Source organism: Lutzomyia longipalpis, chromosome 3, assembly GCF_024334085.1.
Source record: "Lutzomyia longipalpis isolate SR_M1_2022 chromosome 3, ASM2433408v1".
Lineage (NCBI taxonomy): Eukaryota > Metazoa > Arthropoda > Insecta > Diptera > Psychodidae > Lutzomyia > Lutzomyia longipalpis.
The window spans coordinates 13,707,069-13,724,755 of record NC_074709.1 but is presented as its reverse complement, the minus strand read 5'-3'; the positions used below and the strand labels follow the sequence as shown (position 1 = coordinate 13,724,755).

The following is a 17,687-nucleotide window of genomic DNA, read 5'->3' as shown; positions in this document are numbered from 1 at the left end:
TCGTTGTTTTTTAATCTTTTCTTTTAATGAATAAAAAAAAATAGTTTAGTAAAAAAAATGATTTGTAATTTAAAGAATCAAGCAGAAAGGAAATAAAATGAGAAAAGAAATTGAATAAAAGGCAAAATAAAATGCATTTCGGAGAATTTTTATTTATTCATAAAAATTTGTTTTAAGGTGTGGCGGAAAAATGCAAAAAGAGAATTTATTTGATCGTGGCGCACGTGAGTCGACTCGTGACCCGCCCAGCCGGTGTAGTGAGCACATTGTCCTGCCATGTGGCTTCCCCGGCGGCGTTGGTTTTTAGATCAGTTTGAAGGCGCTCCCAGACTTTCTTTTTGGGATTGAGCTGCTCATCCGGCTGCCCGGAGAAGCCTTCAACGGTCACCCGGTCGCCTGGCTGAGATGTCGCGGGGACACAGAGTGGCTCGACGTCTGTGTGATCAGCATTGGAGGTGCAGAGAACCATCCCACGAGATTCAACACCACGCATCTTGGCTGCCTTGAGATTGCAAAGGACGACAACAAGACGATTCTGCATCTCCTCGAGGGGCACAAAGTTCGCCAAACCACTCACGATGGTCCTTGGCGTTGGCTCACCCACATCAATGGACTCCACGTACAACGTGTCAGCATCCGGATGCTTTTTCACCTCAACAACACGCCCAACGCGCATATCCAATCGATGGGGGCCATCTTCCATCTCAGCTTGCGGTGCTTTGGAGGCATTCTTTGCCTTTCCCGGCACTGGGTAGGCCTCCTCTGAGAGTTTCCTATACCAAAAGGAATTTATTCATTTTTCTTATCAAGAATTTTTTAGCATCCCGGAAAGTGCTATAAGTGACTGAAAGTTGTACATTCATCCTGCCCAATACATCAGGAAGTTTCTAAGGGTTCTCAGGAACCTCCTTTTCCACACCCGGTTGATCCTTGATTCCATTTAGGTGTCAAAATCTGTTCATTAAGGAAATCATCTTCCTGAAGCGTTTTTAAAGGCTCTGATTTTGACCTAAAGATGACACAAGGATCAGCCGGGTGCTGAAAAGGAAGTTCCTAAGATCCCTTAGAAACTTCCTCATGCAATGGGCAGGATCACTGCACAACTTCCAGGTACTTATGGCACTTTCCGGGAACATATCAAACCGTTCCGGGAAGAAAAGTGTACAAACTTCAAGTTGCTGAATTTTTATCAGTGCAAAGTTCATCGCAATTATGCAAGTTCAAGGCATTCCGCTGAGGCTAAAAATCAACTTACTTGAGTTCAGGACTCTCAAAAGTCTTCCGGATGGGATCTAGAAGGCGATTAATGTAGCGCTCAACGGCTTCCTTGAGATCACCCGGATGAACTTCTTCCTTTGCAAAAGCCACCTCAAGTTCCTCATATGTGGCATAAGTGGTGTCACCGCCAAAGTCGGGTTTACGTGTCACGAGAAAACCCTCACCGTCCGGGAAGAGTGAGAACAGGACGTGCTTTACAAAGGAGAGCAATCCATTGTCCTGAATATTTCCGGGTTCACAGAAGGCTCGCTTGAGTTTCTTCTTCACCGTAGCTGGCGTGTCGAGAAGATCAATTTTGGAATCTTCCTCCGACGATGACATCTTCCCACCCGCAAGTCCCGGAACCATGGGATTCATCAGGTGAATCCTCTTCGCATAGCCCAACTGTGGGAGGTACTTTTCGGCCAGCGTGAAGATCTTCCGCTGATCTACACCCCCGAACTGAGCATCAACTTTGAGGTATTCCTCATCGAGTGCCTGGAGACCAGGGTAGAGGAGCCCAGAGAGGAGGGGGTACTCCACTTGCTTAACCACCTCTGCACCGGCTTTCTTTGCATCGTGTTGCGTCACCATTGAGGTCAATCTGTACACATCCAGTGTGTACTCCTTGGACAGCTGATAGTCTGTCCCCTTGACGAATTTTAGCTTATCCAGGGGCACATCAATGGATTGCAGCATTGCCTTTATTGCTGCCTCGTAGTACTTCACACGGAGCTCCAGCAGTGCCCAGGGGGCTTTCATGTTATCCAAGTAGGCGTGAAGGTCAGCAAAGAGGATCGTCACCTCGCATCCAGCCTTCAGGAAGTCCGCAATTTTGGACATGGGCACAAAGTAGGCAACATGGGGTTTTCCCGTTGTTGCTGTTCCCCAGTAGATTCTAACATCACGCCCTTCCTTCAGGAATTGCACCAGCTTATCCTCACCCAATGTCTCCTGCAAATTCCGGGTGATTAGGTGCTTTTTTTCTTCCCAACTTTCACTCATTTTGAGCCACGTTCACTGTGATGAAATTTTCACACTAAAACCCGAAATAACGCATTACCTAACCTCACTTCTCACACACATCCCGCGCCTTCCGGAAAACTTTCGGAATAAAACAGCCTCCTGACGTGCGTTTGTTTTTGTTTTTAAGGTTTCTAAAAATAAAATCGCGGCTTTTTAGAGGGAAATTCCGTGAAAAATCACTCGCAAAATGAGTGAAAATCAAGCAAAAACCATTATTTCGGTTAATAAGATTCGAACAATAATGAAAAGTTCTGCAGATGTGGGATCAATTACTGCAGAAGCCATTCAGCTCGTTAGCAAGTCAACTGTGAGAAAGAAATTGCGGGAAATTCGAGTTTTCCACACTAAATACGCTTCATTTTTTCAGGAACTCTTTATTGGTGAACTCGTACAGAATGCCCTGAAGGAGTGCGAGAAGCAGAAAGGAGGAGCTGGTGGAGCAAAGAATGTAGACTACAAATCACTGGCAGAATACGTTCAGAGTGAATCCAAGTTGGAATTCCTGCAGCAAATGATACCCAAAAAGATCACGGTGAAGGAGTACAGGGAGCTACTGCGGAAGAGCGAAGAGGAGAATGTCCAGGAAATCTCAGATGATGATGAATCTTCATCTGTTTGCTCGTCAGACAGCGGGAATGCCGACGATGCGATTAGTATTTCAAGTGCGAGTGTTGTGGAGGTTAAGAATTAAGAATCTCTTGTAGCATTAGAACATATTTTCTACTTTCTCTAAATCGTGAATAAAATTAATTATTTTTTTTGTAAAGATAAAAATTTTGTTGGGAATTTTGGAATTTTGAGGTTATGGCGGGGCATTTGCGTCATCGCAGCTAATAGTCGACGATTCGAGATTCCGTAATTGTCTCAAAAGAAAAACTTCAAGGTGGTAGGAATTTTGACAACAATACTTTTCGGTGCGTTTTTGTCGCCGAGGATTTTCTTTTCCCTTTTTTGGTCAATTATTTTGTTTTTCCACACGTAAAATGTGCCTGTAACCTTGCTCAGAACATCCAGGAATACGTATTTGTTGTTGGTGCAGCTGTAAGTTGTGAAGAAATTGTGTTTTGTGAATAGAGAGTGTGTGGCGCACCAAAAACACCCCATCCTGCGCATTTTTCCGCACATCCGCTTACGGAGGGAGTTTGTGGTGGCAAAAGGTGGATGGTCAAGTAGTGAGGGAAGTTGATTTGGTGGAGCAACAGGCAGCTGGGTACGGCTCAACTTTGAGATTTCTCATCATCCAAACTCAAGGACTGCAAGATGGCGGCGGATTCTTCTTACTATCAGGTAAGAAAGTTGTGCGACGACGAGAAGACGGATCTTCTCCATCTCCACACTTTTCCTATTTATACCGTTTTATTCACGCCCCAAGAATGCCTCAGCATGGTTCAAAATTTCACCCAAAAAACAGGGAAAGCGCATGTTCTAAGCACTTCTTTATGGGATTTCTTCTTTCACGCTCATTCCGGAAGTTTCACGGGGGCTTTTTTTTGCGTGTGTGCCCTCCGCAATCTCAAGTTCGTGCACCTGTTTTTCGGCTCTTCCTCCACCCAAAGAAGCAAAACAACAATTCCATATTGAATTGACAACACTACCTTGAGAATTGCCAAAAAGGCAAAAGACTCTGAATGAGGAATTCTCTCCCTCCTTGGGTCAGAAGAGCTGCTGCTGCTCAATCCGTGGGAAAGACGCAATTAGCTGCTAAAGATTTTGTAAGAAATTCTCATGTGTGAATGCTGTGTGTGCAAGAAAACGCCCAAGATTGCGTCTTGTTGCTTCAGAAGTTGCAATTTTCCGTGCAACAGAGGCAGCAGCAATTCTTGGTCAGGATGCAAGGTAAATGCGTCAGGGTATCTATGGAGATATCCCATGAGTCTTTGTAAATGTATTTGTCATTGCGCATGAATTGGTATGAGTCATCAAACACGCCTTAAACTTTAATCAAGCCCTTCGAAGCTGTGTACGTGAAGTTTTTCTTGTTTTTTTTTACATTTTGTTCAATAAAATTATTCATTTCTTTGTTAATTATTCTTATTTATCGATTTATGTAATTAAAGGAAAATGATCGAAAGGACAATGAATTCGTTAGACAATTGTAAAGCTTTAATTCTGGGTTAAATGAAGCATTTTCTTATAAGATTTCAAGAATTAAATGTTCTTGAGGTCAGAGTTTAATCAATCTTTTTTTTACTTTAATTTAAATTAATAAAAGAGAAGAAAAATTATACTTAAAAATACAAAGAATTAAAATTTTAGGGATTTGCAAATGAATAAGAATGGAGCAAAAATAGATTTATTTGGCTTATAAATTATTTTGCATCTGCCGCCAACTTTTATATCTACTTTTCTGAGAAAACGGCAGAAAATTCGAATAATTTAACCCATTAAGGTTTTTTGGGTCATACGCTGACCCAAACGTGAAACATTTTATTTTTTCAATTATTTATGAATGTAATTGTTTTTCCATGTTACAAATGCATCAAATTCACGTATAAGGGGTCAAAGAAGACGTTCTGAGTAAGAAAAGTCCTCTAAAAAAAATTCATACAATAAAAATCGCGATAAAAGAGCTCATGTTTCAATGTTTTTATGTTTCACGTTGGACGTTAAAGGATTAAAGGAATCTTAAACTTCTCAGTTGTAGGACTTTTTATAATAATTCTTAATTGATTTTTTAGATATAGTACATTCTAAACAAATAAGAATTTAAATAAGATTAGGACAAAGTTTTAATTTTTTTCTTATTACGCCTATAATCTTTAAAAAAAATCAAAAAAATTATTTCAAATAGTTTAAAAGGTTTTTTTTTTTAATAAATTAACATTCAATTGGAATAAATCTAGTGCCAAAATCTTACGAAAAATAAGTTAATTTAAATCAAGATCTTAAAAACTGTTTCATATGAAATAGAGACAAAGAAGAAGAAGAATCTGTCTCTGAAGAGCTCCCTCTGATTGGCTGATCAATTCTAGCAAAGAGTTCTCATTGGCTAATTTTCTTCTTCTACGTCACAACGTGATTCAGACTGCAAGGTTAATTTGAATAGAATAAAATTTCACAGATATGACAATTTCTTTTTCTTTTACTTTATCCATTCGTAAGGAAAACTTTCATTGCATTGTGCGCCCTAAAATTGCTTGGGAATGCTGCATTTGAAAGTTTATGAGATGCAAACTTTATTATTATGAATTTTTTCTCATCTATATTGCATTTTATCTGTCTGGCTAGGCCAAAGTGTCCTCAATTTGCTCTCATCAACAGCCATCAAGTGCTGCAAGTGGAGAAAAATAGCAAATTGCTCAACAATGTGAATCGGAAGATGCGCGAAATGTTCATAATAATTTGGTGTGAATTTCAAGGAGGAATTTCCTGTGTTGGAAGCATAGAGTGGTGTCAACATTTCTTCTGAAACATTTTTTTTTGCTTCTTCTCTCTTCTTCTGGGGTGTTGTGGAAATGGAACACTGCCAATAATTTCCATGGTTGGTTCCAACTTGCGCATGATGGATTATTTTTTATCTTGTGAGTATGAGCTTTGTTGCGATGTGAGAGAATTTTTTTGTGTGCTCTCTTGCATGGTCGGGGGCATCGCAACAATTTCTTCATATTGCAAAAGAAGTGAAGAAGGAAAAGTGAAGATGATGAGCGAGGGAAAAATCATCTTCCTGAAAAATTTTTGCGCTCTATAGTTGAATTTTCTCGTGACGCCAAAAGATACACTTTTACTGCGCACTACCGCATTCAGTCGTGAGATGCTTCTTCGCGGTAAACTCATTAGGTTTCATTGTGGGGATGGGGGGCCGATTTCATCAGAGGCAACTTAAGACATCATCATCATCTCTCCTTCATTCCTTTGCCCCTTTGTGCGATGGCACATAGCGAGATAGCTCTCGTGAAAGATGAAGAAGAAGCTGACTGAGTGATTAAAAAAAAGATCCACGTGAATGTGATTGCAATGCGTTAGAAAATTAGCTTATGGATGATGCCGGCAGCTGAAATCGTGAATAACTCCATCATTTCCTGATGCATCTCCATCGCATCCATGCCATTCTCATCCACTTGAGTATCCAACAAATCTCTCCAACTCTTCCAATTTCCCAATGCGATGCGTTATGTTTGATGCTCATGTGATTGTGGAGCTTCTGTTTGGGCGCATGTTGCGCGGTGCTGAAAGTCAATTTCATAGAGTAATATAAATGTTGGACAAGACAGATGAACGGGATTGAAGCTCTCTGAACAAATATATATAGCCATGCTGACTTTTAAAGAATTAAATACAGTTGTAAAGTAGCAGTGTTTAAAATGAAGAATATATGTACATAAGTATACATATACATTCTCCATAACTAAACAGTATAAGGTATATAATAAAATAAAATACAAACCACATGCCAATGTCTTTCTTCCTCATCCACACAACCCCTTTCTTTCTTATTCCGAAAAACTATAAAAGCAATTGGTTACAAAATTCAATGTATATGTAATATTAGAAGATGGACTGTGTATGTTACACACAGAGAGAGCATAAGAAGAAGAACTCCAAAGAGCAACATGAAAAAAAGAAGAAATTATAAACGAGAGTGAAGAGAAAAATATACTCAATTTACACACAAAACTTTTGTACACACAAAAGTGATTGGAAGACGATTTATTGACTTGTTCAAAAATTAAAGGAAAAAAACAAAGATCTTTCTTTCTCAAGTTTTATTGAGACTCAAACGAGGCCCCACACTGTATTGAATGTTGCCATTTGAGAAAATGCTTCGAGAAAAAATGGAGGTGAGAGAAAATTTATTTCTCCACATAAGGCTAATCACAAACACCCCCGGATTAAATGTGTTTTACACCATTTATCACTTATCGTGGCACCGCATAGATAAGGTGAGAGCTTTGCGCGAATTCCGGGAATTGAAATAGAAATTCTGTCATTTTCAACAAGTGCAAGAGAGAAGCAATAAAAACATTACAATATCCATAATATCTCTCATGGTATAAAAGATAAGAAGAAAAAAAAGTATTGCAGTTAAAAGCTTTACGTGGGGTTGGCGTTTTAGATAAAAGTTATTTTTGTTCAATTAACTGCTAAATGGGAAAATTCATACGAATTCGTGTCTTCTTATGCTAAAATTTAATGTTTAAATTCAAAAGAAGTTGAATTTGCAATTTTATCTGTTTAAGGTTGAGAAAAAAAAGAGTTTTCTAACTGAAAATATCGAGATTCGAACCCATGGATTTCTTCGTGCTAAACTGACACGCTAATGATTATGCTAATAATTTCTCTTACTCAAAAATGTTTTGATTAAAATCTTTAGAACCTTAGAAATGATTTTAAAAAATAATTATAATTAATAATAAATAATTTAACCACCTTTGACCAACCTTTTTATTAGAATATTGAAAAGTAAAAGAAATAAATTATTCATGCAGTTCTTTTAATTTAATTTTGAGAAAAAGATTGTTCTAACTTAAAAATAATTTGATCTTTACGTGAGTAAATTCATGAAGGAACTGACGTGCTTACTATTATGCTAATTTTTTTTTCCTTAAAAAAGGAGAATAAATTTTATCTTTTTTGGTCCTATCATCTCTGCTTAATTTTTCTAATAGGTTATAATTTTTATCGTTTTTTGACAATTAAAAAAGGATAAATCAAATAACCTCTTCATGCCTATTTAAATAAAATTCGCGTTGAAAAAAAAAAGAGATTTTTTTAACCGAAATTCTCAAGATTTGAACCTGAGTAAATCTTTGTGTTTAACTGACACGCTAGCAATTATGCTAATTTCTTCTGTCTTCTAGTCATAAGCAATACTTTTCCAACTTTAACTACAAATAAAAAAAAATCTTTCTCGTTAAAGCTTCTCATAACATTTAAATTTATTGCAAATAAATTGAAATGTTAAAAGATTACATGACTTCGACAAATTTATTACAATTTATGATTAAAATTTTATTGAAGAAAAAAACATTCCTCAAAAATATTTAAATTACGAGGTAAATTGTCGCTTCGCTCCAATTTACCTCGCCCCGCTTCGCGGGGATTTGTTGCGCTTCGCGCAAATTTTAGAGAGAAAATAAATTGTGATGGTTTAAAGGCAGATTTGGGCCACTTATCAAACCCAAAAGAAAAAACTTGCAAAGAGAAGAAATCATTTTCATACAATACTTTAGGCGCCAAATTCAAAAATTTGCAAAAACTGCATGAAATCTCTATGGGGGCTACCTGAAGGGGGGTTTTGGGGGGAAAATGAATACGGCCATCTGAAACCGCCTGTTATAAGGGGTCTCTGTACCAAATTTCATCGCGATCGGACAAACGGTGTGGATTTGTATAAAAAAGTCGGAACGACGATTACCAACAAACAGGCCTTTCTTTATTATATAGATGGGAAGCTCTCATCGAACGAAAAAGAAAAAATTTGCAAAGAGAAGAAATCAATTTCATACAACACTTTAGGCGCCAAATTCAAAAATTTGCAAAAACTGCATGAAATCTCTATGGGGGCTACCTGAAGGGGGGCTTTGGGGGGAAAATGAATACGGCCATCTGAAACCGCCTGTTATAAGGAGCCTCTGTACCAAATTTCATCGCGATCGGACAAACGGTGTGGATTTGTATAGAAAAGTCGGAACGACGATTACCAACAAACAGGCCTTTCTTTATTATATAGATGTGAATCAGACAATGCAATCAATGAAGAATTTCTCCCTGTACCAACATAATAAAATTAAATCATGTTTAACCTCAAGTTTTCTTTTTTTTTTTTTTCAATGTACCCACGCAGAAGAAAAATTAGATTTAAAGCAAGAAAAAAAGCGAAACAATGAAAAGAAAATTACAAGTATTATGGAGTATTGAGTTATGTTTGAAATTGATGTGTGTGGCGCACTCCGAGAGATGGAGAAAAAGATGGGATAAAAATTGAAATTTTTGTCCAATTTTACGCTTTTCTTGCGCCTGCACTCAACCAAATTGCGAGAAAACTATCTGTGTACGCATTGTCTGATACCTACACTTCTTCTTTTACAAATTAAACATCAATTGTGCGCTCTGTGGAGTGAGGAAAATACTTTTTCCCATCTCAATTGATTTTTTTTCTGCAACATAAAGAGATATAAGAGAGGAAAAAAAATGTGTGCGTATATAATTCTTTTGTCCAGATTGCAAAAATGATTTATATTATTTTATCAATTTTTTTTTAAACTTACATACAAATTACAGCGACAATAGCACAGATGCTTCAGCATGAATCATTAATTTTAAGTGAGGAAAAGGCAAGAAAAAAATCTATTTCCGGCAATTTAGTGCGGATTAGTAATTTGCTAAAGTTTGCTTCAAAGCTGACTTTAGGGGTCAATTAATATTATTCAGCCTTTAATGGTTGCACCAACACGTACGTGTTGTATACACAATTTTCTTATGGAGCATGAGAAAAAGACGGTTTGTAAGGAAATTAAAGAAAAAAAAACAAGAACTTGATCCCATGACCAATGATGAATTGCTCAAAAGAAGGAAATTTCACTCTCTTATGCTGGAGTTTCTTCTCAAATCTATCATCAATGGCACGGTCATATTTGGCTTGGTGCCGCACATGCACAATCGTTAATTAAACGGTGCTAAGTGATGGGAAGTGATAAGACTTCTTCTTCGCAGTAACTTCAATTATTGTCTTCGTCTTTTCCCTTAGCCGGGAGGTGGTTTTTTTTTTCTTCTTTTTTTATAATTTTTTTCACTCCTCCTGTGAGGTGCAGCACTTTCTTACGTGAGAAAAGAAAGTAAAAGTATGCTGGAGGTGTGCAAAAAAAATTGTACAAAACGAATATGGTTGAGAAAGGCAAATGTGTGAAAATAAATCTTCCATTGAAGGTGTTATGCCCAAAAAGAAAAAAAAATGTTTGTTTGCCAGACAAGAAGTGGTTTGTTTAATTTATTAGTTTAAATCTACAATTTGATCGTAAAATTTCTCACAGTTCATTAATCATTTTGTCGAGAAAAAATTAGCAAATTCAAGACTTTGATCTGAGGACGTTTTTCTTGCAACAGCAAGGATGCTATCAATTAGGCTAAGTACTTCAGACAAATCGCCGTAGATGTTTGTAAGTTCATCCATATTCACGCAAATATCTTTCAAACCCATTAAGAGCACACAAAATTTCAACAATAAAGAAGAGCTAAAATTTTCCCCAACACATCGTGTCTTATTTCAATAATAAATAAATATTTAGAGATTGTTAAGTGGTACTTAACACATTTCGGAGGATTTTTACCTATAAAAGCTCATAAAAGCAGGTGTAATTATATTCAACAAGGGGTAAACAGTTACAAAATGTTGTTTTCTGGGTGAATTTGCACATTTCATTTGGGCACCAATAAGATTCAGGTGAATGATGCTAGTTTGTTGGGGAAGAGTAAGATTGCGCGATGTGTGTGTATGTGTTTGTCGATGTTAATCAAAAGGTGGAGATGAAGAAGGTAAAAAAAAAATGAGATGCAACTAACAGTTTTAAGTGATGAACCATTATGTTGACAAGCCGCTACTCCATTGACATAGAATTTTCTCTCTCAATGGTGTAATTTTGGCGCGCGTGGTTTTGTGTATTAAAAGGTGAACTGCTGCGATGGTTTTAGAAGATAGAACAAACTTGTTTACTTGAACCTATATTATATTTATAAAATCTGTGAAACTAGTGCAAAATAATATTCTCTCTTGTGGTGCAGTGAAACAAGAATTTTTGCAAAATTTACAGCTTAAAAGATAATAAATTGTCCAACACTCTTGTGTCCGTGCGTACAAGTTATTTTAATGCAAAATTCTCACTGTCTTTTACAATATATATGTGTACCAACTATTTTAAAGTTAAGGAATTGTTCATCTAATTACTCCCCAAGGCGGTCATTTGAACATTTTTCACTCTTTTGCGCCATCACCGTTCTTATTTCTTTACGTCTTATGACCCAACAACTAACTTGTGCTGTAAGCACACTGCTGGATAAAATCTACAAATTGACCTCTTTACATTGGCGCTATTTGAAGAACCTCTCTCACCGGGAGTAAGACCCGCTATAGCCGTACAGGTGAGATGGGGAAAAGATTCTTCTTATGAGGAAATATTCAAACTGTTTCTCATGTCAACTCGCTGGACTATTTGTAGTGACATTGTTAGTTAGGAGCGAAGAATGAATGCTAAGAGAGACGACGGAGGCATCATTAATTGCACTCTAGATCTTTCACAGGACGCCTACGGATCAGCTGCCCACTAAAGAGATCAACGATTCTTTAACTTTTTTAGGAGTGTGATTGGACGATAAATTTTCGAGGAAAATAAGTCTCCATTTTGTACAGGAATGATTTAAGATTCCTTTCTGGTTTCAGGATTTGTTTATAGGTCAGTTTTAGAACTCCTTTTAAGATCGTTTCAAATTCATTTAAGGACAAAGCAACAAATTAATTATTTCTCAAAAGCTTTCGGCCCTCTCTGGAATATTTTGATTCACTTTAACACAATCCAGTATAAACTGATTTTTATCATCTTTAAAGTATTTGCTAAGTTTGGCTGGAGCTTGTCATTAAGATGATCACAAATTCAACCACAAAATCACGAAGAGAGCAAACATTCCAAAAGAAATATTCTAAAGCTCCATCAAATTCTTCTTTTTTTGCAGCACAAAAAAGGGGTTATTGTTCACATTTATTTTTTACGTTGAAATATTTTTCTTAACCACAAGTTGTTGCTTTACATTTTTTTTGCTCAACTGCAAGAAGGCGCCCACAATATTTCTTGACCACAATATTCTTTATCCAAAATAACATCCTATACTTAAATGATTGGTGTTAATTTCTCATGTGTGAGAATGGATGTTTATTTTAGTACAAAGTCTGGCAGAAAAATTGTGATCTTTGGCGTGTTTCGTGAGGAGTTTTCTTTTTCTTTAAATCATTCTTTTTTTCGGCAAAATAATCACCAACATGTTTTACTAAAACATGTTGTGTGTGTCACACAGGTGAGGAAAAAGAAACACCACCATGTCGGCAACTTCCTGTGATTTTTGCATGTTGAATTTGATGTTTGGTGGAAATAAAGTGTGTGTGTGCTTTAGATTTTTTTTTTGCTGATGATTGCCAAGAGAAGCCGAAGAGATCAAGAAGGAAGGCTTGAAAAAAAATCTGCGAGAAAAAGTGGAGAGAGAATAAGAGATGGAGTGGAACAATTTAGTCAGAGATTTTTGTCGATTTAATTAGAGAAGGTTGTTTGAGAAGTAGAGGAAATTTCTCGGTTTCATTTTTGAATTTTTGTGCAGTTTTTATGCTTAATGCTTGTTAGGCGAAACTTATTCAGACTCTCTTATAAAGCATAATACACACACGAAGCATATGTCTCAGAGACTTCGAATGAAGCATAAATCTTTCCTCTATTCCATTTAAAACTATCCTAATCTTATTATGAATAATAAAACATGTAGTACTATTGGATAAATCAACCTAATTTCATGTAAATAAGTAAATAAGTATGGAGCATAAATCAATGAAGCATAATTCATTGCAGTACTCCGATTACTAGTATCCTAACTCTACAAAATATGTACGTACACCGATCTACAACAAATGCATCTGATTTTTAAATAAAGTCAGTTTAATCCCTAATATATCAACAAAATATACCTACTTTTGTCGAGCACATTCGTGGGATTTTGTGGAGGAAATTTCCACTTGTACGGACACATCTCGCTTTCATGGATTCTCTTTCGTGCCTGCTTGTTGTATTATATAGAAGTGATTTTGTGGTGAATGTTGATGATTCTGTACATGCGACAAAATTTATTGTTAGGTCAATAAACTTTTCCAACTATTCTCTGTTGGGCCTTTTTTTCTCTTTACAGACTTAGGGTATACAATATAATTTTTCTCTGCTATATTAATTGCAGTGTGATGATAAATGCTGCGCTGTAACTTACTATTTTCGCAAAAACACTGTTACGACTTTTCATGATGGAGTTTTCGGAGTCATTCCACCTATACAACATGACTTAATTGTATGCCTTAATCTCTTGGCAATTATGTTAACTAAAGGCAATGCCATTTATCTCTTTTGTAAGATGAATCGCATAAAATTCGTGTAATCCGGAAAGGTCAGGTGGTGGTGGTTATACTTTTAGTGTACGCGACAAGTTGGTGAAGAATATTTTGGGGAATGTGGTGGTGGGAAGTGAAAGACAAGAAGCTGAACAAAAAGAAAAAAAAAGCTTAACGTCAGGGAAGCGCACGTGAAGCTGCAATTTCCTGGACAAGGTAATTTCCTCATGTGTTTGCACAGACACCAAAAGCCCATGCCTGTGGCAATTTTTCGCGGCAAACTGAAAACGTCGCAATTGAATACCTGCAGCGCACAAACATGTCAGTGATTTATCAATATTTATCGATTTTCTTCATATTCCAGCGGATTCAATTTCCGACCAGACTGCATTTAATATATAGCAATTCAATATTCAATCAATTTTTGAGGGCGCCAGCGACATATCTATTTAATGTCTCAATCCTCTATATGGGATACATTTAATATCCATGGTAGGGGCTCAACAATCACTTTATTATACGAAAAAAATAAAGATCTTTCTCTCTCTCACTCCACTGTACAGCTGTGAGTATGATGCCATCAATTGAAATTACTTTCATCTCCCCATGGGCTGTTGTAGATGAAATTTTGCCCGTCGCTGCATTCAAATACCATTTTATTGTGATTTATTCATATGCTGCGAGTGGAGTTTCACGAGAGACAGATCTCTCTGACAGACTTCTTTAATTTTAATACAGCCACGGATATAAATTTTGATACATAATGTGTGACATTTTGGGAAAACTCTCTAATTTCCGCATTGGATTAACCAATAGAGTAAAAACTTTAAAAAAATGCAGGTTCGAATCTCAATCACACATGTTTAAAATTCTTTTTTTTTCATCCCTTATTAGAATCTCAATTTTAAAGAACTGCTTCAGTTTTTGTGTCACTCATTGTGTTCTCTTTGGATTTATATGAAAAAAAATAAGTGAAAATATCACTTGGTTTCACATGAATGCACAAACATCTTTATTCTTGACTCTCTTTTATTCTTCCTTTTGTGCAGAAAGAGAAAAAAAAATTGTCTCCAATTAAGTATGATCTTATGCTTGATAATTATCAATGCTTTCTGGTAGAAGAAGCACACGGGAAAAAAACTATTTTCTTTGCAAAAAAAAAGAAGACCAAACTAATATAAATAGAGTTGTCGCAATGAATTGGAACACAAACATTTGGACGTGAATGTTCATGGTCTTGTGATTTTATTTAAATTGATTGTATTTACTCATGTTTCAATCTATTGACTTTCTCACTGAATTCGTCTTTCATTTGGGGTGGACACACAGAGTTTTTGAAAGAAGTTAAATAAAATTTATATTCAATGAAAAGAAAAAACAACATACACTCCACTGAATGCCTTGTGTGGTGCAATTCATCTCAAAATGATTGCAATTAGACATCACAGAGGTTTTTTTTTCGTGTGTGCAATTAAACTTTCTTGAACCCATCGTGTTGATTGCAATGCATCAGTGTGAGTTGGAGGATTAGAAAATTTTCTTCACATAGTCTCTGAGAAAGAAAAAAAAATAAGAAGATCTTCAATACTGCAAATTTCTATTTTAATTCCCCTTCAAGTTTAGATATAATGTGTGTATGATTGAATTTAAACTCTCATATATACTTTGTGCCCTCTGAGCGTCAATATGAGATGTTTCAAAGAGACGGTGAGATTGCCTCGAGGGAGTGAAAAATAAACTAAACCTCTACATACTACGTAAATAATAAATCTATTAAATACAAAAATAGTTTTGTGTGATAATAAAATATAAAACTTTGAAGCAACTTTCTTCCATAATAAACGCACATTAATGGAAGTCATTATTAATTAAAAGACGCGGTGTGTAAATTGCTTAAAGTATTGCTCTATCTTATGATACCGAGAGTACTCAATGAAAATTTTAACGGGATACGGTGTTTCATGGTAAATGCAAAATATGTAATTAAAGAAAAAAATGTTTAAAACTTGAAAAATTAAATTAATGTGAAAGTTTAATAAACAACGTAAAAACGAATGAAACAACAAAAAATTTTACCACTAGAGGGCGAAGATATATAGCAGTGACATCTAGTTTGTAAATGAAATTTAGGAAAATTGCTCATTAATTTATACAAACTTTGGAGGTTTTTGCAAATAAAGATCCTGAGACAAGGATCAGCTCCTAATTCGTTATTTTTTATAATTTTAGAAGGTTGTAAAAGCTACCCAATTAATTAGTTAATCAATTTCAAATTAATTTTAAATTCTCCACCCAATCTGGAGCACGGTGTGGGGATATGAAATAAAATCAAAAGAAGCAAACTCTGTGAGATTTTAACAGTACATTCGCGATATTGTGTATTGAAGTGGAGTCCCTCTGATGTGTGGGTATACATTTTTATGTTGTATGTGTGTGTGTTTGGTATGACTAGAAGTGGGTTTGAATGTTGCCGCGAAAATTATTTCAATTTAATAAAACGTGCAGCTCCTCAGTCGCTCAGCGATCGTCAGAGAGAGTGGATTTATTGGGTATTATATGGGAGAAAACATTCCCCATAATTATTTGCAACATATATACAATACATATATTTATAGATTTATTTTGATTACAAAAGTGAAATTTATGTTTGCTCTTTAAGCCTTTAAATTGCGCGCCTACAAATGAGTTTCAATTTGTCGTGATTAGACTTTTTATCGCATCAATATTCAGTGGTGCAGAAGAGGTGGATATAATTGATCTTTAATAAAAATCAATCCCCCTTGTGAAAAGTAAACGAGGGAAAGACATACCTATATTAATAAAAGGAAAAGACATAGAGTGGAGTGTTGATGGTGAAAGAGAGCCCAAAGGGGGAGAAATTGAATTGAAAATTGTGTGGTGAAATGAAAGGTGGATGCGTGTGATTGCAAATTAGATGAACTGTGAAGTAAAGTTTTAAAGAAAAAAAAAGTGATGCATAAAGTGCAATCACAAATGCTACAATGTCACTGATATGCGCCACACTGTGTGGACTTTCTGAGAGACATTGAATTTCTTTGCCGTGTGCTGATCTCGCGAGACAGATCCTCATCTGTTTATTGACCTCTTGCGCTTGAAACGGTGCTTTACACGGTGGTTTTTTGGCTGAAAACACCTCTTTTCGGCTGTTTATTGTTGTGTATGGTGTGTGCGCCCAAAAGTGTAATTAATGATCTAAAAAATATATATTTTCTTCTCTTGGCGATCTTACAAGATCACAAAAAAAACTTCCCCATCTCGTTCTCTCTCAATCTTGGTCATAATAGGAAGAAAAAAAAAACAAGAATCCTTTCGTCAACAGGTTGCACACCTAAATAAGAAATTTTATCTCATTTAATTTTCTTCCACATCAAGATTAAATGTTTGTCTTGTGTGCTATGTGGAAAGAAGCAAAAAAAAGAGGAAAGATAGACGTAATCTGTTGAGCTATTAAATGAAGGAAGAAAATCTGTGTGTATTCCCAATGTCTGCGTAATGTTGTTTTCCACATCTCATTCTGTATAGAAGAGGGAAAAAACCCCATCGTCGTTTCCTCTGTGGTAATCTCATTTGGTCGTTGTTGTAAATAATAATAAAAGATTTATCCATCTTCATTGGCAGTAATTTCGATTGTGTGCAGTGTGTTTATATTGTTTTCTCTTGATGAGATTGGAATTAAAGGAAGGAGGCAGGGAAATCATTACAATCCTTAATTTTTTTTGCTCTTATATGAGGGTTTTATAATAAGAAGAAAAAAAAAAGGGCTTTCATTAAAAATTTTGGGATACTTTTCTTTTATTGGCTACATTTTCGTGTGAATTTTCCTTTAAATTTTACTTACTCTCCCTACAAAATTCTCTATGTTTATTATTTGTTAAATGGTCATTAAAAGCTTTCTTTTCATTGTCTGAAATATATTTTTTTAATTTCTTAAGAAAATTATCACAGGCGCATTGATTTACCTGCTACCACAGGTGCAAGATTATTATCTTAAAATACCTCCCAGTGAACTCATTGACAATCAGTATGGAATTTACTTGTTTATTTGTATACATAATTACATTTCTTCTCGCAATGATTAGCCCCTCATTTTCTGTTCTTTTAATTCCATTGCATTCTACTTCATTTTTATCATATTTTTGTGTTAAAGAAAATGAGGGAGAAAAATGAGAAGCTCTCAATGGTTTTGGAAGCCAGAAAGTGAGCAAGTTGGTGTCAGCTGAAGAAAAAAAAACGAAGGAGTGCAGAGACACTTCTCTTGTGTTGAAAGGAAACCTTGCAATTGATGGTCACAAGAAGACCACACCATTGTGGT

At 35.9% G+C, this 17,687-nt stretch overlaps 4 protein-coding genes across 15 annotated transcripts in view; 2 read left to right on the top strand and 2 right to left on the bottom strand.

Annotated features, from left to right (window-relative positions):
• Positions 1-17,687, bottom strand: part of LOC129793173 (uncharacterized) — a 1,136,769-nt gene that overhangs the window by 516,802 nt on the left and 602,280 nt on the right. The window lies entirely within an intron of this gene.
• On the bottom strand, positions 133-2,343 carry LOC129793187 (tyrosine--tRNA ligase, cytoplasmic-like). Its single transcript, XM_055832987.1, has 2 exons — positions 1,256-2,343; positions 133-773 (listed from the first exon to the last, which is right to left on the bottom strand). The coding sequence occupies exons 1-2, from the start codon at positions 2,260-2,262 to the stop codon at positions 206-208; spliced, it is 1,575 nt and encodes a 524-aa protein (XP_055688962.1). The 5' UTR covers positions 2,263-2,343; the 3' UTR covers positions 133-205.
• On the top strand, positions 2,367-2,990 carry LOC129793249 (chromatin accessibility complex 16kD protein-like). Its single transcript, XM_055833080.1, has 2 exons — positions 2,367-2,590; positions 2,651-2,990. Exons 1-2 carry the CDS (start codon positions 2,471-2,473, stop codon positions 2,972-2,974), a joined length of 444 nt encoding a protein of 147 aa, XP_055689055.1. The 5' UTR covers positions 2,367-2,470; the 3' UTR covers positions 2,975-2,990.
• The window catches only part of LOC129793153 (serine/threonine-protein kinase N), a 48,158-nt gene continuing 33,615 nt past the window's right edge, over positions 3,145-17,687 (top strand). For 7 of the 12 annotated variants that reach the window (XM_055832861.1, XM_055832871.1, XM_055832862.1 and 4 more), the window contains exon 1: positions 10,662-16,555. Coding sequence is in view for 4 of the 12 variants with exons in the window: in XM_055832872.1 (XP_055688847.1) it covers positions 3,544-3,570 (27 nt within the window). In the remaining 8 variants the exon portion in view is untranslated. Of the gene's footprint in view, positions 3,571-10,661; positions 16,556-17,687 lie in introns of those variants that run through there. The other 5 variants (XM_055832868.1, XM_055832866.1, XM_055832865.1 and 2 more) reach the window with 3 other exon arrangements.